Below are 23,688 nucleotides of genomic sequence, written 5' to 3' on the forward strand. Positions count from 1 at the left end.
CGAGGCAAGGCACTGGCAGGAGGTCTGAGTCCCAATTATCATTACAGTTCTTCTCAGGTGGCAGAGGCAGGACACACACACACACAGGAGACAGGAGGCCGTCAGGGAGCTGGGAGGGAGCTCAGAAAACCATGCTGCTGCACTGAGCTTGCAGGAGCTGGAGAGTCAGAGGGGACTTCCCGAGACTCGAGACTCGAAGGGTTCAAAAGTCAACATGTGCAGTGCTGCAGACCAAGAAGGCCCCAGAGCTTCCCCAAGAGTCTTCAGGGCCACAGGACTTGCAGGCAAACTCCTGACAACCAGGCTGAGACTATCGGAGAAAGTTTTCCTAACCGCTGTACCTCCACCTTTCTAAGGTTGTGTAAGCCTGTAATTCCTGTATTAAAACAGCTTCGGACTTGAACCGCATAGCATGGCTTCTGTTCTGACTGAAACAGAGACTGATAAAACTCCAGAAATTCCAGCACTACTGAAGAACTTAACAGAGGCTTCGTTGGACTTCAGCCAGCTATCATGTTCACGTCAGTTTTCTCCGTTGATGCAACCTCAAGTCTTCCTTTCACAGACGTGAGAACCAGACTAACCAAAGTTAGTAAACAACAACACCAGACCAACTCAGGTCTACTGAACACCAAGTGTAGCACTCTTGCATTTATTTAGGAAGCAACCGTAGTAACAGACCCTCTGATTTCCTCTACAGAGTGTTAGAGGGCGACCACAACCCCATCGAGGGTTAGGTAGGAGATCACTTCCTCACGGCGCGTGCTGAACCGCGCAGGCAGAGCCGCTGGACAGAGGCTGCAGGCTGGTGGTGCACAAGCCACATACTCTTTGAATTACACGGTCTTTCCTGACTTGACTTAGTTGTTAGCATTTTTAAAATGGTATTATGCATAAGTATTAGAATTCCATGTTCTTTCAAGAAAGAGGAGAAAATACTAAAAGATCAAGAAGAGCAGACACATTTAGCCATAGCTGAAACAGCTAAAGATAAACTGCATTTGGCCAAAGAGGAACAAAATTCCTCCTACCGTAGGAGTGGTAGCCCGGGGCACACCTGGAGCAAGCTGCAGCACCAGCAGCCGGAGGCCCAGGAGCGGCCCTGAGCACCGCACTTGTCCAGCCTTACTCAGTTACGCATTCTTTTACTTCCCTCTAGGAACTACCAAATTGCCTATCTTCCCAAAAGCATCCTAAGGAACTGTCTCATTATTCTTATACTTTGTACATAAGTGAAGCATTAAAAACCAACAATAAGAGTTTCAGGTATGTACAGAGGAAATGAAAGGGAGAAAAATACAAGAAAATTTCCCAGAACTGAAGATGAGTATTTCCACACTAAAGTGTCCACCAAATGCAAAGCACAACAAAAGACCCATGCTAAGGAAATTTTAGAACACTGAGAAGGAATTGTTAAATCCTCCAGGGAAAGAAAACGGTCACATAACAAAGGAATCAGAATGCCATCAGACTTTTCAACAGCAGAACTGGAAGCCAGAAAAACAACACAGCACCAGCACCAAAAATCTAAGGAAAATGAATCCAAGTCTAGAATTCTAGGCCCAACCAAATTCACCAATCGAGTATAAGAACAAAAAATTTGTTCACACACACGAGCCTCAAAAAACTTACCTGTAACACACCAGAAATGGTAGTGTTGAACCCTGAATTCAAAAATATAAACATAAAAAATTACTTTTCCAGAAAAATGTATTAAACCTGACCTCTATGTCAGAAGAGCATGCAGCTCTTGACCCCGGGATCATGAATTCAAGCCCCATTTTGAGTGTAAAGATTAAACAAATAAATAAACTTTTAAAAAATGACCCAGAGATTTCTAAAAAGCTAAATGGACCAAAACTGGTTGAAGAAACTGAAAAATAAAGAGCTACCAAACCCAACTGCTGTTCAGACAAAAGTTCTTCCAACTTTAATTTAAATTTTTTTAATTTTTTATGCTGTCCCAGAAAACTTCACAACTCATTCTAGGAAGCCTGCGTTTCATTAAAAAAAAAAAACAAGAAACAATAAACAAAAAACAAAAACAGGATAGCACAAAGCACAAACACAAAGGGAAAAAACTGTAATCCACTCTTTCTTATGATCACAGGTAAATCCTAAAATTGAAGTCCCAACAATATACTAAAAAGAACAGTATGTTAAAAAGAATGTATATTTAATATATTAAAAAGCACACAGAAGGTTTTGAAACCAAGAATGCAAGGCTGGTTCAGCACTAGAAATCTATCAATACATTAAGAGACTGAAAAAGGGGTCCCATAAATTACCGCAACAGATATGGAAAAAGCATTTGATAAAATTAAATGCCCAACTCAGAAAACAATTTTCTTTGCTAAAACACTATCAGAAACCTACAGTAAACACCATATTTAATGGCAAAGCATTCGAAGAACACTCGTTGAAACTCAGAACAAGGGGCGCCTGGGTGGCTCAGTGGTTAAAGCCTCTGCCTTCAGCTCCGGTCTTGATTCCAGGGGTCCTGGGATCGAGCCCCGCATCGGGCTCTCTGCTCGGCAGGGAGCCTGCTTCCTCCTCTCTCTCTGCCTGCCTCTCTGCCTACTTGTGATCTCTGTCTGTCAAATAAATAAAGTCTTAAAAAGAAAAAAAACTCAGAACAAGATGACAAGACAGAGATGCCTGTCACCACCCATATTCCTCCACATCATACTGGAGGACCTGACAGTGAAAGCCTCTGAGACAAGGAGAAGAAAAAGAAATGAGAGCTATAAATATCAGAAGTTTCGCAGGTATGACTAACCAGAAAATCTAAAGTACCAAACTATTAAAACAACATTCACAAAACCAGCTACATATAATTCAATTATATTTTTAAAAAGCTTTTCTGTAATAGGCCAGTAACAAATAAGAATGTACGAAGATAAAATACGCCACCCACAACGACAAATACTTTGTATTTGAAAATAAAACTAACAAGAAATGTGAAAGACCTACATAAAGAAAATTTTATTGGGGCGCCTGGGTGGCTCAGTTCATTAGGCGTCCAAGTTCTTGATTTCAGCTCAGGTCACGATCTCAGGGTCAGGAGATGGACTCCCAGGTCAGGGGACCAGTTCAGCAGGGTGTCTGCTTCCCCCTCCTCCCCCTCCCCAGGGCACAGGCTCTCTGAAATCAATAAATCCTTAATTTTTTTTTTTTTTAACTTACTTTAAGTTCCATAAGGATAGGGATCTCTTGTATATTTACTATGTATCCAGGCTCTTGGGTTAGTGCCCAGCAGAGCAGGTACCGGATAAACGTTTGGTAGAGATGACTGACAAAAAACAAAAAGCTTGACAGAAACATTCTTGTTATCAGATGAAAGGACCCATATTGCAAAAACGTCAAACACTCTCAAATTATGTAAAAAGACTCAATGCCATCTCAATAAAAATTCCCATAGAATTCTTTATAAAACGTGATTGATGATTCTAAAGTACATTTTTATTAAATGCACAGGACTAATCAAGATATTTCTGAAAAGGAACATGCCATCATATATGCGCAACATTTACCCGTACGTACCTGCATATACATGCACACACACCCTGTGAAACAGTATATTGTAAAAAACTTATGGGAACTTAATATATTACAAAGATGGAAAAGATGAAGAGTTCAATAAATCATATTAGAACTGTTAAAAGTCCCAAAAAACCACAGAACACCCAGAATAAAACTCCAAGAAATAAAAGCTAAATATAAAAAAGTGCAGAAGCATAAAATGTTACAAAGCATAGACGAACTCTTGACATAGAGACACCATTACAAAAAGAAGAAAAAAAAACTTGTAAAACCAAGTGACATTTAAGGATAAAAATTTTAAACTTCCATACAGTAGAAGTTTAAAACAAAGTTATTTATATGGGAAGCACAATTTTTAAAAAGGGGTTAATAATTCTGATTAAAAAATACAGAGTGAAAAAATATATAAATAACAACAAAGAGATCAATGACCCGATTTAAAAAATAAAAGTGAAATGATATAAACATACAACTCACAGAAAAATAATATATAAAAAGATGCATAACTTGTCTGGAGATCAGAAAAATCTAAAAACCTTATGGTTATTTCTCTGTCCAAGATGAACAAAAATTAAAAAGACTCTTAAAAGGGGCATGGAAAACGGACCCCCCCAACACTACTGAGGGAGGATAAAGTGGCACCAACCTGTTTTTAAGGGCACTGGCAGTAGCTACCACAATTTTAAATAAACGTAACTTGAAACACAGTGTTTCCACCTCTAGAGGTAGGGGTTCTCCGGAAACACCTGCAGAAGCACACCAAGTTGTGTCTGCAGAGGTTTAGCACAGTATCTTCCACAGCAGTTTAGAAGTAGAAGTAACTGAACTAATGATTAAATGATCAATAATGGATCCATAAAACTCTCACCTATTGACATGGAAGATCCCCAGGACCTCCTTTTTCTTTAAGATTTTATTTATTGATTTGAGAGAGAGAGACGAGGAGAATGCGAGGGGCAGAGCAGAGGGAGAGCGGGAAGCAGACTCCCCGAGGAGCAGGGAGCCCCGGACCCTGAGATCATGACCCCAGCCGAGGTCAAATGCTTCACTGACTGCGTCCCCCAGGCGCCCCCCTAACCCCCAAGACCCACTTGTAGGGGAACAAAGCAAGTGCAGAACACTACATGATTTCGCTGCCACCAGAAAAGGTCGCGAGCTAAAAAAGCTCAACTTAAATGTGCACAGAAAAGGGGACACAGGGACTCGCAAGGGCATTTCCTACTCCAGTTCCCGCCCTTGCGGAGTCGCTTGTGGATCGCAGCGCGCCGAGCTCGGGGGAAGCGGCAGGTGAGGCGGGCAGCATTCCCGTCCTCGCGGGGCTGCCACGCTCCCTACACAATCTTACACGACAAAGTAGTTCCAGGAAAAGTGAGCAGGGGCGCCGGGGGCGCTCAGGGGGTGAGGCCGCTGCCTTCGGCTCGGGTCATGACCTCAGGGTCCTGGGATGGAGCCCCGCATCGGGCTCTCTGCTCGGCGGGGGCCCGCCTCCCTCTCCCTCTCCCTCTGCCTGCTGTGATCTCCGCCAAATAAGTAAGATCTTAAGAAAAAGAAGAAAGTAAACGACACAACAGGACTCCGAGCTGGGCTGCGCAGGGCGAGGGAGGCCCCGGCGCCGCGGGGCTGCGTGGGCGTGGGGGGGCCCCGGGAGCCAGTGCCCCCGTCTCCCAAACCCGCGAGGGCTCCGGCTTCGGTGTCCGGGCAGGGCGCCCAGCGGCCCGGGATGGAGCGCGAGCCTAAGCCCCACGCCCCGCGGATGGAGCCCGCCCCGCGCTCGGAGACCGCAACCGTCCGACGGCCAGAGCCGAACTCGAGGACGCCCGCCCGCGCCCACAAGGCCGTGCCCCAGGCGGACAGCGGGCGCCCGGGACACCCGCACACCCCCGCGCACGGCGCGCGCTCCCACCCCGCACACGGGCCCGGGCCGGCAAGTCAGCGCGGAGCTGCGCGCGGGCTCGCAGGCGACGAGGGGCCGGCCGCGGACACGCAGAGTCGCCGGCGGAAGGACGAGCGGGGCGGGCCGGGCCGGCCGGGGGGACGCTCCGCGCGCCGTCCCCGCGGCCCCTGCGCGCCGCACAACGCTGGCCCACGCTGGCCGGAGTTGCGGGCGCGGCGGCGGCAACGCGCTCGCCCGAGCCCGACTCGGGGCCCCCACGGGCCGCGGCTCCCCCGGCAGCGCTTCCAGCAGGCCCGAGCCCCTCACGCGCTTCCCCGCACCACGGCTACCGCGCCAAGCTCCGCAGCCCACGAGCGCTGACCTGCCCGGCGCCCGGCCGACACCGCCGAGGCCCGCGAGCGGGGGAACCGCCGGATCGGGCTGGGCCCGCGGGCGACCTGGCCCCGCCGCGCCCGCGCACCGCCGAGGAGGCCCGAGCAGGCGCCGAGGGGCGCTCGCCGGACGGTGGGGGCCCGCAGCGGCCGGGGCTCGGCCCCCGGGACCCCGGGACCCCGGGCCCGAGGCGCCGCACCGCCCCACACGCCCGCACGACGCGGCGCCCCTCCCGGCCCGCAGCCCTCCCGAGCCCGCAGGGCCCCCCGCGAACCCGTCGCCCGCACGGCTGGTCCGAGCGGCCGCGGCCCCGCAGGCCACAGCCTCGCCGGCCGCCGCGCCGAGGGGCTCCGGGCTGCGCGCAGGCTCGCGGGCCACCGCGGCGCGGAGCCCGACGCGGGAAGCAGGACGACGGGGCCGAGGCGGCCGCGGCCCGTCCCGCCGCGCGGCTCACGTACCTCCGGTGCCGGCTCCTCCGCCCGCGCCCAGGGCGGCCGCCATGGTGCTCGCGGGCCTTCAGGGTCGCCCCGCCAAGCCAGCCGGGGGGCCGCCGGCCGGCCGGGGCCCAGAGACGCGCGGCGGGGCGCGGGGGGCGGCGGGCCGGGACCGGGCGCAGCGGGAGGCGGCCGGGGGCCTCCGCCTGTCCGGCCCCGCAGCTCCGCAGGAAGAAAACAACAGACTATCGCAACATGGCCGCCGGCCCGCCGCCGCGGTGCACGCCGGGATGATGGCGGCCGGCGGGCCGGGCGCGGGCCTCCTCCGCGGCGCGGCGGCTCCGGGCGGCCCCGGGGACGCGGGGCAAGCGCACTCGGCGAGCAGGACGGCGGCCACCGCGCTCGACTCCTGTAGCCGTCGGGCTTGCAGCGGCGTCGGGGGCGGTTGCCGGCCGTAGTACGGTCCCGGGTTCTGTCGCACGGCGCTTTGCAGCAGTGGGCGCCGCGCTTTCCGGCCGGCAGCCGGCGGGGCGGTGGGCGGGGCCGGCGGCGCTGTCAGGGCCGGGGCGGGGCGTGTTCGGAGAGGCGGGGCCTGCGTCCTGGGCCCGGCTGCGGGTGCCCCCCGGGCACTCTGCGCGGTGGATCGCGGAGGTCCGGGGCGTTTGCGCTTCGCAGCAGCGACGAGGGCGAGAAGACGAGGTGCTAGTGAGGGACGTCAAGGAACGGACACGGGTTTGGGGAGCCCTGGGTGCTGGTTGGCAGTGGGGCTGTGGCTGCAGTGCGGTCTCCGAGCACACACGAGCTGCTAACCGACTCCGCGACGCGACGGTGGGGCCTGCTGGGGGAGGAAAGGAAGGGCCGTCGGGGCGGAAAGAGGACGCCGAGCGGAGACCCCTATGTCGGAGGACTTCCTGGGGACCGAGAGCGCCGGCAGAGCGAGCTGGGGGAGGAGCTCGGGCGGCTGCGAGGGGAGAGGGTCAGACGCCCGCGACCGTGGGTTGTTTTCCCGAAGCTGCAGGGCGTGTGCGTATGAGAAGGCTCCAACAACAGTAGTTGCATTATAAAATCTGTGTTTTAGGGAGAGGCTCTGGCAGCAGGAGAGCGGAGACACCCCCAGGAAGCGGCCCCGCAGTCCAGGCAGCAAGTGGCCTCCTGCGTGGGAAGATGGACCGGTGGCAAAACCCTAGTGGTGGACTGCAGGAACTGTGAAGGTCCGAGAGCTTCTACACACGGTTCAAGTTTTTAATAATCAAATGTTTGGAAAAAATAAGATTTCCTAGATTTATCTTTCATCAAAAAGATAAAAACCAAAGAGTAAGTTTAAAAATTATTTTGAGGGGCGTCTGGGTGGCTCAGTGGCCACCACGGAAGGCTCTGCCTTCCGCTTGGGTCATGATCTCAGGGTCCTGGGATCGAGCCCCGCATCGGGCTCTCTGCTCAGCAGGGAGCCTGCTTCCTCCTCTCTCTCTGCCTGCCTCTCTGCCTGCTTGTGTTCTCTGTCAAATAAATAAATAAAATCTTTTTTAAAAATTTAAAAAAGTTATTTTTATTCATCTACATGTAATTGTTGCCAAAAATAATAATTATAAGCTTGGCAAGCAACCTGGAATAGCTTAACTCTCCCTCAGAAAGCACATCAGCAGGTCTGGATTTCAAATGGTTTGAATCTCTAATCACCTTGCATTATTTTTTGCACAGTGGAGGATGGACTTCGTAACTCAGAATATGTTCTTAAAGAGGTTTCACTGCTGATCTAATGCTACACACACACACACACACACACACATATCCTGGTGATCTTGAGGATTATTCAAAAAACAAAATACCCAAAGATGAAACAATCTCATAGATACTTTCCAGCCAGGTTGTAATTGAGGGAAGACCTCTCTCAGTTATGAAAGACCTAAAAATGAATTTCTCTAGGACAAGAATCTCTACATTTTTTCATCAGATCCCTGCTGGAAAAACTTGAGCACAGACACGAACTATTTGAAGACATCGATAAATTACTGTGAGTAAAGGTTTAACAAACCCCTTTTCTTCTCAACAGATTTCACTTTGGGTTGACTTTTTAGCTTGTTCTAGAAACCTAATGAAGTCAGAATGTGAGCTGTGTGTAAAACATCACTGCTCATGTGAAAGAGGTGCTCTGGCTGATACACTGCTTCTGGCTGGAGAAAACCGAACGATCTTTAAACATCTGTCAAGAAGCCAGACCTTTAGGCTCTGTTCTGAGTTTGGGGATATATAAGAAAAATCCAGGTGACTATTATGAAATGTATCAGTTCCCGTGGTCAAAGACACTCCTGAGCCAGGGCCATTCCTACTCATCCAGTAAGCGGATGGGATGTCAGCACACCGCTCTATGAGGGTGCTTCCATGCAGGTGGGATCAGAACCAGATGAGAAAGGTGTAGGAGCACATGCCTGGGAGTTGTTTGCGTGGCAGAGCCACAGAGGGACAGCCTGGTGCCTGGAAGCAGAAAAACATCCTCAGTGTAATGACTGCTACTGGACGATATGTAAAAATGAATAGGATCTGAGGACAGGTGGAAAGGAAGGTAAAGAAGTGATCTTTCTTATTTTGGTGACTGTACATAATAGGTAGGAAGAAAGTGCTTGTTGGAAATTCACACCAAGGTACTTGAGGGTGATACAATATCAAGTCAGGAGCTTGTTGTCAAATGGCTCAGGGAAAAGGGTTTTTGAATTTACTCTATGTTCAACTCTTCTGTAAGTATTTTATTGCTTTGAAACAAAAAAAATTATTAAAAACAGGAAAGGATCAAAGAGAATATTGTTTTAAAATGTAATTGTTGAATTGTGGTGATGGTGATGATATCACAGGTGCATGTATATGCCAAAACTCATGCAGTCCTGTACATTGAGTATGTGCAAGTTTTTGTGTGTCAATCATATCTTCATAGAACTATGACAGAATTAACCACTGGAGTTAAAGTGGTTAAAATCCCAACAGAAAAGTTAAAGAGATAAGACCCAGTTGAGGGAATTTTAGACTTGAGGACAGGCAGGAAAGGATTGCCCAGAATGGACCACAAAGAGGAAAGGTGTGGAAGAGTGTGACTGAGGCATTTCACAACTAGGAGGGCAGAACAAGAGTCTCAGACTGGAGGTCCATGGAAGAGAACAAAGATCACAGAAGAGAAGAAGTATTTGTGAAGAGGACTCCTGAGAAGTTCTGCGAACCGATGAAAGACATCAGTCTGAAGATACAGGAAGCATAATGAGCATTGATTAAGAAAAGTTCGGAGAGGGGCGCCTGGGTGGCTCAGTGGGTTTAGCCTCTGCCTTTGGCTCAGGTCACGATTCCAGGGTCCTGGGATGGGGCCCAGCATCGGGCTCTTTGCTCAGCAGGGAGCCTGCTTCCCCCCTTCTCTCTCTCTCTCTGCCTGCCTCTCTGCCTACTTGTGATCTCTGTCTGTCAAATAAATAAATTTTTTAAATCTTTTAAAAAAAGAAAAGAAAAGTTTGGATAAATCTACAACTAGATGCATGTAATACAACTCAAAAATATGTCCAAAAAAGAGAAGACCTTAGAAGTAACGAAAGAGAACATGCTATGTCTGATCATGCCAGAGCAGCTGGGGCAGACTCCCCATACATGTTACAATATGAAAGCTGGACAGATATGAAACACACGGTTTTCTTGCATTGGACAACATGCAGCGCTGGACCGTGGTCACCAAGGCAGAAGAAACTACCATGGCAGGCCTTGCCAGGAAGCACTTTCTGGACCTTGGGGGAGCAGGGGAAACTCAAGTAAAACACAGCAGTCATGATGACTTGAGAGATCAGAGTTTCAAAGGGCTGTTGGGGAGGGGCATTTGTGAGGCTCAGTGCTGGAGATGATGGAGCTATGTCGAGAAAGAGCTCCAGAAATCTGCATGGGCTCACCTTGAATGTGTTGCAGCAGGTGAAATCCCACGAGGATGGGAAAAGTTCACACAGTCATCTGTAAATGGAATGAATCCTGGAGCTCACACCACTGTCCCCATGACCTCCACAGGCCAGTGTTCAGACCTCTTGAGTCATGGGCGTCCCACTTGAGATATGCTGTTCCTCCTGTCCGTGGGCCAGAATTTCTCAAAGTGACACCCTGTTTAGAAATTTCCTTTGAAATCACTTTTGAGGGGCACCTGAATGGCTCAGTGGGTTGAGCTTCTTCCTTCAGCTCAGGTCATGATCCCAGGATCCTGGGATCCAGTCTCTGATGACCAGGGAGCCTGCTTCTCCCTCTCCCTCTGTCGTTCCCATGCTTGTGCTCTCTCACAAACTCTGTCAAATAAGTGGGAAAAAAATATTTAAAATAAATATACTAAAATCACATTTGGGTCCTTGTTAAAAGGCAGATTCCTAGGTTTCATATCAGTTTTATCAAATTTTGATTTCTGGAAATTGGGTTAGCAAATCACTTCCCAGGTACCTTGTATGCTTACCAAAGTATAAAACCATCTCCATAGATGTTTCAAGTTGAGAAATGTTAGGTTATCCGATGTAGCTTTTTTTTTTCACTGCTCCTCTTGTGATACTCTATAATGAGTTCAAATTTTACAGTGGAGGAGTATGTGCTTCCTTGATTTTCCAATTTCAAGTTCGAATCTAGGGGAATGATGTCTTTAGGGAAACTCTATGCTCTGTGGCAACCTCAGGATGGGTGTCAGTGCTAATGGCGTAAGTGGTGTCAAGGAAGGTGAGGGAAGGAGGCTCGCCAGGCGTAGATGTCTAGACTTGGGTCCATGTGGTCTGGTGTGTATCTGGGAGAAGGTGCACTGCTGAGTCCCCGGGAGAGTACCATAGAACACAGACTGCTTTGGGCCAATGCAGAAAAGCTGATGAAGGCACACTTTTTATTTAAATAGCCCTGTTTCTGCTGGGAGCTCAGAACCTTCATTTATTCCCCACACACCACCTATGGTAAGGCAGTGAAGTAGCCTCACCTTACTGGTGAGAAAGCTAGCTGGCCCAGATCACATGATGCTGTCCCTCTGTGAGAGCGCACCCTCCTGGGTGTCCTGTGGTATCATCCGGGTAGGGCCCTGCCTCTCCCAAGACCTCAGCACAACAGGACAAACCCGTCTTTCCCCCTACGTGCACCTGCACATGCAGCCAGCCAACCCCACCCCCCCCACACACACACACAGGCCTAAACCCTCACAAACTCAGGTTTCTGCGGTGTGATCCTTTTGAGGGACTTATTACTGTGAATTACATAGTCACCCTGTTCTTCTCAGTTATTACTCTCTATAATCGTTCTTTTTATGGTGCTTTCTTTTCTTAGCCTGTTTTCTCTCATTAAGACATTTGCTTTATAAAGCTATTAGAAGGATGTCATCCTAAAGCGCACTAAGAGTAAAATATCCCATATGTATTGGATAGTTTTAGGTGTAAAGAAGTTAAATAATGCATTTAGTACTGACAAGTGGGATAACCAGCAAGACGTCAAAGACACACCTGAATAATCTACTGTGAAATAGTGTGGAAACCCAAGGTCCCAAGCCTCATTGCTTGCTTGAATTTCAGTGGCATCAAAGTATTAGTGTAAGATGGTCATTGATAACTGCTAACAGAGCAATGGTAAGTCCGATTCTCATTTCCAGCTTAGGAGCAGAGCTCCTCATCAGAGAAGCCACACTTCTTGAGCACAAGTGTGTGAAGGAACCTGCCAGCACCCCAGGATGTTTCTTTAGCTAACAGTGATTTATCATGTGACACAAGAGGTCCTGGTGTTACTCTGGTAAGATACCATTTGCAACTGTGTTTCAGAAGTATGTTGACCTACTCCAGTCAAGAAATGGGCAGAAGACATGAACAGGCACTACTCCAAATAAGACATCAAATGGCCAACAGACACATGAAAAAATACTCCACATCACTGGGCATCAGGGAAATACAAATCAAAACCATAATGAGATACCACCTCACACCAGTCAGAATGGCTAAAATTAACCAGTCAGGAAATGACAGGTGCTGGCGAGGATGCAGAGAAAGGGGAACCCTTCTGCCTTGTTGGTGGGAATGCAAGGTGGAGCAGCCACTCTGGAAAACAGCATGGAGGTTCCTCAAAAAGTTAAAAATAGAGCTAACCTATGACCCAGCAACTGCACTCCTGGGTATTTACCCTAAAGATACAAATGCACTGATTCAAAGGGGCACCTGCACCCCAACATTTATAGCACCAATGTCCACAATAGTCCAAATATGGAAAGAGCCCAGATGTCCATTGACAGATGAATCGATAAAGAAGATACAACATATGTACAACATACAACATATGTATACACACACACACACACACACACACACGAGTGGACTATTACTCAGCCATCAAAAAAAATGAAATCTTAGCATTTGCAATGACATGGATGGAACTAGAGGGTATTATGTTAAGCAAAATAACTCAATCAGAGAAAGAATTATATTTCACTCCCATGTGGAATTTAAGAAACAAAACATGGGGAAAGGAAATCATAGGGAAAGGAAAAATAAGATGAAATCCGAGAGGGAGACAAACCATAAAAGACTCTTAACTTCAGGGAACAAACTGAGCATTGCTGGCAGAGAGATGGAGGTAACTAGGTGATGGGCATTAAGGAAGGCATGTAACGGAATGAGCACTGGGTGTAGTATGCCGCTGATGAATCACTAAATTCTACCCCTGAAACAAATACTAAACTATATGTTGATTGACTGGATTTAAATTTTTTTAAAAGCATGTTAACCTACAGACAGTGCTTGTGAGCACCAGATGGTGCTGGCTGCCTCTCTGCAAGCTTGTTGCCTTTTCCCTTTGCTGTTTTACAAATGGGAAGCAGGGAGAGGAACTATCACAGATGTGCCAAGGACCGAGAACAAGGCAAAACTCCTCAATTCGCATGCGGTCCGCCCAGGAGATAGCTCCTGTCTGATTACTTCCGGATTGTGGAGAGTCATGTGAAATCCCTGCATGATACTAATAGCAATGTTGGGAATTGTGTCAAAGCAAATGAAATTGTGCTTCTGAAAGCCTTGCCCTGGGGAGCCCTACCTAGCCTGGCATCCGACAGCAGCCCAGTACGGTCCTCACAAGAGCAATCTGGTCCTGGAGTGACTCTGAAAAACTAAGTCATTAAAACATGCTCATATTGAATAAAGTTAGAAATCCCTCTGAATCAATATGTCATGTCACATCCCAAAGCTGGCTCAAGTAGCGACTATTTATTAGACAAAGAAATCTGGCCATTGATTCTTGCAACTAAACATTGAGCTGTTGTTTGTCATTTTAACTAATGACAAATCTCATGAGGCCACACCTCCACAGAGCCCAGAACGTTTTTGGGGGAGCCTTCTGTGGTGTCTAACCCCACAGCAGCCACTTTCATTTCTGGACCTTAGCTTCCTAATCTGTGGGTGAAGGGCAGGTGCTGACGGGTCCTAAGGCACTTAGCTATGTGTCAGGGGCTCACAAGTACACTGTGGAGCTCCTGTATCTTTGAAAACTTGAGGAAGGATCAGTGTCATACAGAGGTTTTAAAAGGAGAAATCCTTGGCCCTGTTCCTGCTACAATACTAGGATTGTCAGACAAAGTGCATGATGGGCTAAAACGGAGGCCACATGAAATCAAGGACTTCCAAGGTCACAGAACCTAGAAGGACCAAGCCAGGACTGACACCTCGTGCAGTAGACACTTACTCTAACGAGTTGGGGAGAATTCCCCTCCTCTCTGGGGAACCGCTCTCTCCCACCCCTACCCCAATCTGTGACTAGTGGAGGCCACTGGGATGCTATCTCCCCAGCCTTAGTAGTTGGCTGGGGAACGCCTGAGTCCATGGTAGAATCTGTTCAGCACACTCCCTCCTACCACCCCATCTTCTGAGACTGTCTAGAGAGATGGACATGGAACACAAGCCAGGGGTCCCCCTCAGGACACTGAGCACCACAGCTGGGGAATGGGACAGGGACTTTCTTTCAGGCAGTGAGGTTGGGAGAGTATGACCTGAAAGATGCCAGTGGGCCTTGTCCTTCCTCTGGGAGAACCCTGGGCTCAGAGGATAAGAGCAAAGAGGCAAGAATGAGAGTTCGAAAATAATATCTTGCAACTTCAAAGGATGGAATTTTCACGAGCAGAAAAGGAAAGGAAGGTGGGTTACTGGTTTCCGAATGGTAGATAAATATTTACCAACCATATAAAGTCTGAACAAGGGGCGCCTGGGTGGCTCAGTGGGTTAAAGCCTCTGCCTTTGGTTCAGGTCATGATCCCAGGGTCCTGGGATCGAGCCCTGCATCGGGCTCTCTGCTCAGCCTGCCTCTGCTTACTTGTGATCTCTGTCAAATAAATAAAAATTAAAAAAAAAAAGTCTGAACAATCCTGTCCAAAGGCATTCACCAGATGTTTTTTTCAACTTTTCATTTAACCAACTGCCATTTTAACATGGTACGCAATATGCTGGGAATGACCATAGTGTAAGCCATCTCTGGGGCTTAAGTGATGAGGGAGGGACGAATATGGGCGCTAGCGGGCGGTGTAAGTAGTGGGAGGAAGGGGAGGCGTTTTGACAATAACAGCCTAGACAGACGGAGGGGGCAGGGCCCGGGTTTATGCTGTCGTCCACATCGAAGGGGATTCAGCTAAGCTGTTGTTAATTTTCAAGTCCTCAAACCCAAACTAGGTGTCTGGGCAGTTCAGAGGTCTCCTTTCTGAAAAAGATTTCATACGTATTAACTGTTTCACTTGAACTCAAAGCTGTTTGCACCAACGTGCTGCTAGATCAGCGTTAACATTCTGAACCACGGAAACGGTGAGTGCGGAGATCCCTGAAGCTGGCGTGCGGGGTGAGCCGGTGACGAACCTCATCGACCTAGACTGGAACTCAGGAAAAAACAGCGATGGTTTGATAAGCATTTGCCTGATAGAATCATATCAATGCAGTGAGTAAGGGAAAAATTTTCAAAGATAAAGAAGAAAACAGCATAAAGGCTGAGACTGATCAATTTGAGCTCATGAAAATTTGAAACTGCTCTGTATCTAAAGATACCGTTTAGATGTGAGAAGGCAGGCACACACGAGGTAAAGATGTTCGCGCTTCTTAGCTCTAACAAAGGATTAGTATCCAGAACATACATGTATGTCTCACGACTCAGTAATTGTAAAAATCATAAAGAGTCCAGGAGAAAAATGGGCACAGGGTATAAATGCAGAGATTAAAGATGAGGAAACTCTAGTAGCTAAGAACAGGAGAATCGGCTAATCCTTACCTTGTACGAGGGCCGCGCAGGCAAATTCACAAGTCTCTGGCTGGTAGAAATTACAGTGATTGTTGGTAGAATGACCAGATCTGGTGAGGGGGTGATGCTGGCTGAAGCCTAACCTGGAACAAGCATTTTGGAGAGCCAGTTGGCAGTATCTGATGGAAGTCGAAGAGGAACATTCTCTTCTACCCAGCAATTATACAGCTCATTATGTACCCTAAAGAAATTCTTCCGGGGCGCCTGGGTGTCTCTGTGGGTTGAGCATCTGACTCTCGGTTTCGTCAGATGATCTCAGGGCCATGAGATGGAGCCTTGCATTGGGCTCCATGCTGGGTGTGCTTAAGAGTCTCTCTCTCCCCCTCTGCACCCAGCTTGGGGGGAAAAAAGAAAGAAAGAAAGAAAGAAAGAAAGAAAGAAAGAAAGAAAGAAAGAAAGAAAGAAAGAAAGAAAGAAAGAAAGAAAGGAAGGAAGGAAGGAAGGAAGGAAGGAAGAAAGGAAGAAAGAAATTCTTGCATGTGTGCAACAAGGTGTGAACCAGAAGTCTTCTGCTGTATTAACTAACACGAAAACAAACAAAACCCCCCAATACATAAAAACATAAAACAAACACCATATCTAAACGCACACCAGTGGCAAAGAATGGGTAGATTGTGACATATTCACAAGGTAGGTTGGTGAACTAGAGCACGAGTTCCAAAATGGAGCCATCTCAGATCAGGGCTGAAAAAAAAAAAAAAAGGATTCAAATATGACTATGTCGAGTGAACAAGCATCTCCACGACAAAGGAAACCATCAACAAAATGAAAGGCCAACCGGCTGAATGGGAGAAAACAATTGCAAATCATATACCTGATAAGGGAATAATACCTAAAATATACAAACAACTATAACTCAATAGCAAAGAGAAAGACAAAAACAGAAGAAGAATAAAAAAACTCACAAGTAATCTCATTAAAAATGAGCAGAAGAGGGCCCCTGGGTGGCTCAGTGGGTTAAGCCTCTGCCTTCAGCTCAGGTCATGATTCCAGGGTCCTGGGATCGAGTCCCGAGTTGGGCTCTCTGCTCAGTGGGGAGCCTGCTCCCCCCGCCCGCCGCCGCCTACTTGTGATCTCTGTCAAATAAATAAATAAAATCTTTTTTAAAAACTAAAAAAATTAAATATGGGAACAGAATGGAAACAACTCATCGTACTGTTGATTTATTGGCTGGATGCTGATTTTTAAGACTAATTTGAGACCCAACGCCTCAAAAAAGAGAATCCATTGAATTGAAGCTTCCTAAGAACATTCTTTAATGGGTCTGAGTTTTGTAGGAAGGTTGTCTCGTTTCAGCTTACTTTTTCGACAAAAAAAAAAATCCATGAAATCTCCTTCCAAATCAAAAGTAACCCCCAGAGAATTAAGGTTTTTCTCTGTGGGAAACTGATCAAGAAAACATTGTCATGGGGGGCGCCCAGTGGCTCAGTTGTTAAGCATCTGCCATTGGCTCAGATCATGGCAGGGTCCTGGGATCGAGCCCTGCATCAGGGCTCTCTGGTCAGCAGGAAGCTTCTCCTTCTCCCTCTCCCCCTGCTTGTGTTCCCTCTCTCGATGTCTCTCCCTCTGTGTCAAATAAATAAATAAAAAGAAAAAAACACTGTCTTAAAAAAAAAAAAAAAAAAAAAGATTGTGTCCCGACATCCGCTGAGCAAGTTCTCAAGCACCTGGATAGGGACAAAAATGGAAAGTCAAAGAGCTTTTATGCCATCTAGAAGCTCCAAGAGGGTGTGGAGACAAAGTGTAGGCAGGAGCAGGGACGGCGTGTCAGAGAGCTGAGGGGCGTGTTGCAGAGCTCTGTGGAGCGGGAGGGAAGGACGAACCCGACCAGGACTGTCAGGGATGGCGGCAGGGCAACTGAGATCTGCAGAAATTTCTAAGCACCTAGGGCAAGGGCGGGGTGTTCCAGTGTGGTGTACGGGTACAGTGGGCAAAGTCATCATTTCTTAGCTCTGTGATCTAAGACTTTTTTTAATGCTTAAGAACAATGTATTGAAAGGAGGAACTGAGGTCTGCATGGTGGAGGTGTGAAAGTGACTGCTCATCCTCTCTTCCAGCCTTTTGAGCAACACATACCCACACACACCCACATATACACATGTGTGTGCCTCACAGTGGAAACAAGCGTCAGGGTCTGCGTTCGTTAGGCTTCTGGGTCGGGGAGGGAGTGGCTTGGAGTAGGTTTCTATCCACAGACAGTACCCACTCAAATGGGATTCTAGTAACCACAATGCTTGCTGTCCTCTCCATTTCTCATGGGTTTTTACGTGTGTGTTTCATAAAGATGGATGCGTCATTGACATGACCTTGGGACATTGTCTACCAGATTTCTCCACTGCATAGTTATTTTTCCCTTTGTAATTAATAAGTTTCTTGTGGGGAGATACTCTGACACTGCGTAAATAGTCTGTTTCTAATCAAACATCAATCCAGTGCAGCATTCATGATTTTTGCCTGAATTGACTACCATTTTGTTGGGTGCCACATGATGCTTTTATGACTTCATAATTCTGCATGTATCACTGGTCGCGCCACCACAAGGAAGAGCTTACGCTGCATCCCATTTATTTATGTGTCCAGATGGACTTGTGAATTTTTATTTTTTTCTATAGATTATCACCTATTATTAGCATTCTTTCTTATGTTCAAATTGTCATTGCATTGGGAAACCCTTCTAGTTGGATCTGGTACCCTTTCGCCTTTAGCTTCGGAGTATGTGACGGAGCCAACGGTCCCGCCCACCCCTCCCAACTCCTAAGTTGAAACCCTAACCGCCGACGTGACCGTATTAGCAGGTGAGCCTTCAGGAGCTGATTAGGTTTAGATGAAGTCAGGAGCTGGGGCCCCCATGAACGGGCCAATATCCTCAGAAGAAACTTCCAGCCTCCGGAGCTGTGAGAAAGGAGTGTTGTTCGTTGAAGCAGCCCCGGTCGGGGCTATCTTGTTATCGGAGCCCAGCCGGAGAGTCTGTAATCAAATCACTGGTCCCAGAATTATGAGTTCTTTTCTGGTCCACCTGCCTTCCAGGTCGTGGTGTTATGTCTTTGTGATACAGTGAGGTTCATTTGTTTCTGTTCTCATCGGCGTTCTTCCTCGGTTCTTGCTGACTGGCTGGCTTACAGGAAACATTCATTTAGTTCTGCAGCCAGAGCTAGGGGAAGGTCATGTCCCTGGAGGTGTCCCTCCCGCCTAGATGCTCCGCTCCCACCACCCCTGCAAGGAACCCGGCTCTTTCGGCTCCAACGCCTCCTTCCTGAATTTCATTTCTGCACAAATGAGCAAATAATGCATGTGTCCTTACTCACATGAACAACTAGACACACACACGGGTTGTTTCATTCTTTCTCTTTTTCTTTAAGATTTATTTATCTGTGAAAGAGAGAAAGAAAGAGAGCTGGCGGCGGGGGTGGGGGGCAGAGGGAGAGAAGCAAGAGTGAGTGAGGCGGGGGGTGGACTCGCTCCCAGGACCCTGAGAATCATGACCTGAGCTGAAATCAGGAGTCAGGTCCTCCCACCTCCTGAGCCGCCCACGCGTCCCTCATTCTTTCTCTTTTGCTGGTGGCCTGTGATTTGGCGGCTGGGACCCGTCAGTGGTGGCCTTCGTCCTCCTCCAGTGGGAGGTGGCCTGTGGGTCCGCTTCCTCGGCTCTTTTCCCTGGAAGCGCCCGTGGGGAGCCCAGAGGACCCTCGGAGAGCTGAGGGCTGCAGTGGGCCCCCCCCCCCCCCGGCCAGGCTCCTCGGCATATAGAAGCTCCAGGCAGTAGAGTAGATATTGCAGAATAAATTCTATTATCTCAGAAGCTGTCCTGCAGGATGATGGACACAGATGGTTACTGGGCAGTGCCAGGGAACCCTGCTTCTTGGCCTGGCTGGGACCCATGCTCCACAGTCCATGCTGTCGACCTGGCCCGTGGCCCACGGGCATGCGCCCTACTTTATGAAACCACGATGACGTCTTCAAGGGAGAGCAGAAGGGAGGCGGTTATTGGAATCACAATAAGCACTTTTAAGGGGGCTCTCGGCAAAGGGCAAGGGCCAGGGTGGGGTCAGGAGCACAGAGTGAGGCAGGAAGTGCACAGCACAAGGGCGAGCTGCCCCTTGAGGCATTTCAGCAGCCACGCCCAAGGGGCTGGGCTCCCAGGTGGTCCCAAGGTGCACCCCGGTAGGGTCCGTTTTGGGACTTGAAGCCCAGGTGCCCGTGCACCCAGTGGCAGGGAGCTGAAGCAACCCACAGTGTCCCAGAAAGCCACAGCTGGTCTGGCTGCAGGGTCCCTCCCGGGCCCCAAAGGCCCAGCGAGGTAGCGTGGGACTCATCCTCTCCCCTGCGCCTGGACCATCACTGAGGAGTGGAGGAAGGGCCAGCCAATCCCAAGCCTCCTCCTGTGCATTAAGTGGAGATTTATAAAAACCGATCGTCTTCAAATAATTCCTACTTGATTTGATTTGACCTCATTGTCAATTTTCTTTTGTATTATAGATGAGAAAAATGAGATTTTTAAAAAAATTTCTGTTTTAAAGTAATAGCAGTTAGGATCACACTGAAGGCAGTGAGATAGGCGAGCCAGAAAACCAGACCAGCCACAATTGTGGGGCCTCTAAGCAGTCCTGCCCCTCCTCTGTGCCGGTGTCTGAGCCGGAAGACGAGAACGTTCGTCCCTGGGGCTGTGGACAGGATGGGGTGAGTTCATGCACTGAGACGGCCCTTGGCCTTGGGTAGGCTCTGGCCCTCAGCAGACGGACACCACCGCCATCGTCACCACTAACAGGAACACGGGTACCGTCGCCCCCACCAGCACCACCAGCCAGCTATTGCGAGCAGAGTGTAGACACTGAACTAATCTGGCAGCACTCAGGTAATAATCACGTCCAAACCTCTGGGTAATGCCGGGTAAGGGATCCGAATCCCCGTCTGACTCAAGTGCTCTCCATGGTACCCGTGAGTCCCTCGGGGTGTGAGGGGTGGGAACAGAGGCTGATTTAAAAACACAGACTCCCCGGGCCCTGCTGTCCGACACGACCGCTGTGAGTCTGGGGTGGGATCCGGGAATCTGTGTGTTTCCTAATCACAATGAGTGATTCTGCTGCAGGTTCCTCAGGCCCACACTTTGAGAATCCTGGTGCCACCTCAAGCCCGTGGCCAGGGGTTCCTGTTAAGACCCCTGAACCGTGTCCCAAACTCCTCTCCCCTTACAGACACACTGTCAACTTGTCACTCATTAGTTCTAATCTGCAGAAAGTACGTAAGACAGGAGCCCATCCGTCCCTTCCTCCAGCCGGCGTCCCGTTGGTGTCCTTAAATACCTGGTAGACACCGCTCTCCTCCAGCTGGGACATGTCAAAGAAGAAAAGGCAAGGATCCTTGCCCTCATGGAGTTCTGGTCTTACTGGGAGAAACAGGAAATAAGCAAAATGTGATAAATTAACTAAATCATTTGCCAGGGGGTGAAGGTGCCCTAAACGGTAAGACAAGGGTGCTGACACCCTTCTCTTCTTCAGAAGACTGACAGTGGGGCTGGAGCTAACTCCGCAGCCAAGGTGGGCCCTACTGAGAATGGGACACTGGAACAGAAACTTGGAGGAGGCAAGGGCCTGGTCACAGGATATCTGGGGAAGGCTGTGGGTGAAAGGAAGAGCCTGTGCAAAGGCCCTGGGGCAAGATGGTGCCTGGAGGCCTGAGGACACAGAATCAGCCAGGGAACGGATTGCAGGACTAAGAAATGAGGCCCGAGGGGTACCTGGGTGGCTCAGTGGGTTAAGCCTCTGCCTTCCGCTCAGGTCATGATCCCAGGGTCCTGGGACCAAGCCCCACATCGGGCTCCCTGTTTGGCAGGGAGCCTGCTTCCTCCTCCTCTCTCTCACTCTGCCTGCCTCTCTGCCTACTTGTGATCTCTCTTTCTGTCAAATAAATAAATAAAATCTTAAAAAGAAAAAGAAAGATTGGATCAATGTATCATCGCCGATGCAGTTCTTGTGATTAATACATTTTTTGTGTGTCATAATTCGATGGGTGGATCATAACATCTCCGTGGGGTTCCCTTTCTGTTTGATCGCTCCTCAGGTTAAACATGCTCTCCAGTGTCCACGGTCCTTCATAATGACCTCTTTCATGATTTGTCTGTTCGTCCTCTTACCTCTAAGGTGGTGTCTCTATCAGGAGGCCGACTAAGGCCATTCACCTTTAGAAAGAAAACATCATGAAGTCCTGTCAGCTTGACATCTTCTCCTGTTTAGGATAATGTGCAAAAGAGACAAGGAAAATGTATTTCTATCAATCTTTGTTGTTGGCCTCTTGATTTCTTGAAAAATAAGAAAAACAAAGTAGAATTTCTGACCTTTGAATTTTCCATTCCCATGCCACACTTTCAAAGACAGCGAAGATATAAATATCCTTTATACAGGATCTTGTCCCTCCTAACCCACGACCGATGCCTTATGTTGAGGTGGCGCGGTGGCTTACAGAAGAATCGTCTCAGAGGACGCAGCCGTTCGTACACGAGGGTTCGTCAGACATGTTTAGGAGGAAAACAGTGACGAAGAACATGGCTGGCTTTTCTCAGATGTCCTGACAGTATCTCAGGAGGCTCCCGACACCACTGGAATTCCCCTCTTGGTGACTGTCACGTCGCCTCCGCTGGTGGCTGTCAGCACTGCGTGGACAGCACCGTAAGAAAGGACCGGTTTTGGAATGTGGGCTGAAAGTGGGAGCCCCACATTAGGTACGGAGGTTACTTAAAAACAGAATCTTTACAAAAATAAAATAACCAAGTGCACACATTTTTTCATTATCTTCTTCTTCCTCCTCTTTTTTTGATGCTCCAAACCAGTATCTTCAAACTACTTTGAAATACAAACTCCTATTAACTTTATACTCCTTTATTTTCACACACAGTTTCCATGAGTTACACAGGGAGACGGCAGAGGAAAAAGGAGCCCTCGATGTGGGTCCCTTTCTAACTGAGATGTGGCTCATCACATACTTAGCTTACAGTATTTGGTGAAAGATGCATATTTTTTTCCTTTCCAGTCAGAATGATTTTTTTTTTTTTTTTGGCAATAAACTTCCTGCTGGGAGAGCATTAGGGCCGATCTGCAGGAGCAGAGCAGACCCATTTAGGCGTCTTCACCAATGCAATGTGCTGCTCACAGCAAAAGTCTATGAACAGCGAATGAGCTGCCATTTGGAAAGATGTGCCTGTTGGACACCGACTTCCCAACACACCGCCTGGTTCATCAAGGCTGCTCATCTCAGCAGCTCTGAGTCCAACAGTGAGAGTTAAAATGGCACAGAGATGAGCTTTGGGGACCCGAGAATTAACACAAGCCTGCGTGATACCCTGTTTCGGTGTCTTCCGTGCATGAGGAGCCCTTCTGCTCAGACGCGGCCACCAGTGAGGTCGGTGGGACCCCGAGACCGGGCTGCCCCGGCTGCTCAGGGCTGATGGGTGTTTGTGGGTCCTCCTCTCGGTGCCGAAGAGCCCCGTGTGTGGGACCGCTGAGCAACCTCTCTCCCCCCAAGTGGGGGGCTCGTTGCTGGGCCGGGGGGGCATGTAGCCTCTCAGGCAGAGTTTTGCAATGAAGGAGGGGTCTTGACAGAGGAGCCCATCGCAGGAACTTGCCCGCTTTGTGCAGCAGAAAGAGCACCTCCCACCTCCTGGGGAAGGAGGCTTGACGGATGTCGTGAAGCTGCGATCTCCTCAGAAGCCATGGTTTCAGGGCTTTGAAGATAAATGAGTGTGTACATATCTCGACACGCAAAACGCTGCTTGCGACTTTAGAAGAATCCCGCATCTTCTTGCCTTTTGAAGCTCCCACAGAAGCAAAATGCTGTCGTTTTCCTGGGCACCGGTTAGTTTATTGATCTAGTTGGACAAAAAGAGCAGAATCATGAAAATTTACTCCGGCAAACATTCTTTTCATCTTCCGGCGGTGAGGCGTCTTTAAAACCCGATTAAAACACTTCGAAACAAATGAAATGGCTTCTGCGTGACAGCAGCGAGCATCCAGGATCTCTCCCGCGTCTCTTAGCTTCGGGAGCTCGCGTTGGAGCCAGAGAACCGGAGTCTCAAACCTCAAGCCTGCAATCTTGACTATGTTTTCCTCCAACGCCTTTTGGCAACCACTGTTGCAATGTATAGAATTTATTTCTGGAAATTGTCTCCTGTCT

At 48.8% G+C, this 23,688-nt stretch overlaps 1 protein-coding gene across 10 annotated transcripts in view; it reads right to left on the reverse strand.

Annotated features, from left to right (window-relative positions):
* The window catches only part of RBM33 (RNA binding motif protein 33), a 125,765-nt gene extending 119,230 nt beyond the window's left edge, over nucleotides 1–6,535 (reverse strand). For 3 of the 10 annotated variants that reach the window (XM_082692899.1, XM_082692897.1, XM_082692895.1), the window contains exon 1: nucleotides 6,268–6,534. In XM_082692899.1, coding sequence (XP_082549025.1) covers nucleotides 6,268–6,310 — 43 coding nt within the window. In that variant the 5' untranslated portion in view covers nucleotides 6,311–6,534. Of the gene's footprint in view, nucleotides 1–6,267 lie in introns of all 10 variants that reach the window. The other 7 variants (XM_082692898.1, XM_082692904.1, XM_082692901.1 and 4 more) reach the window with 4 other exon arrangements.
* Between the last annotated feature and the right edge of the window lie 17,153 nt (nucleotides 6,536–23,688).

Source organism: Mustela nivalis, assembly GCF_964662115.1.
Source record: "Mustela nivalis genome assembly, chromosome: 12".
Taxonomy (NCBI): domain Eukaryota; kingdom Metazoa; phylum Chordata; class Mammalia; order Carnivora; family Mustelidae; genus Mustela; species Mustela nivalis.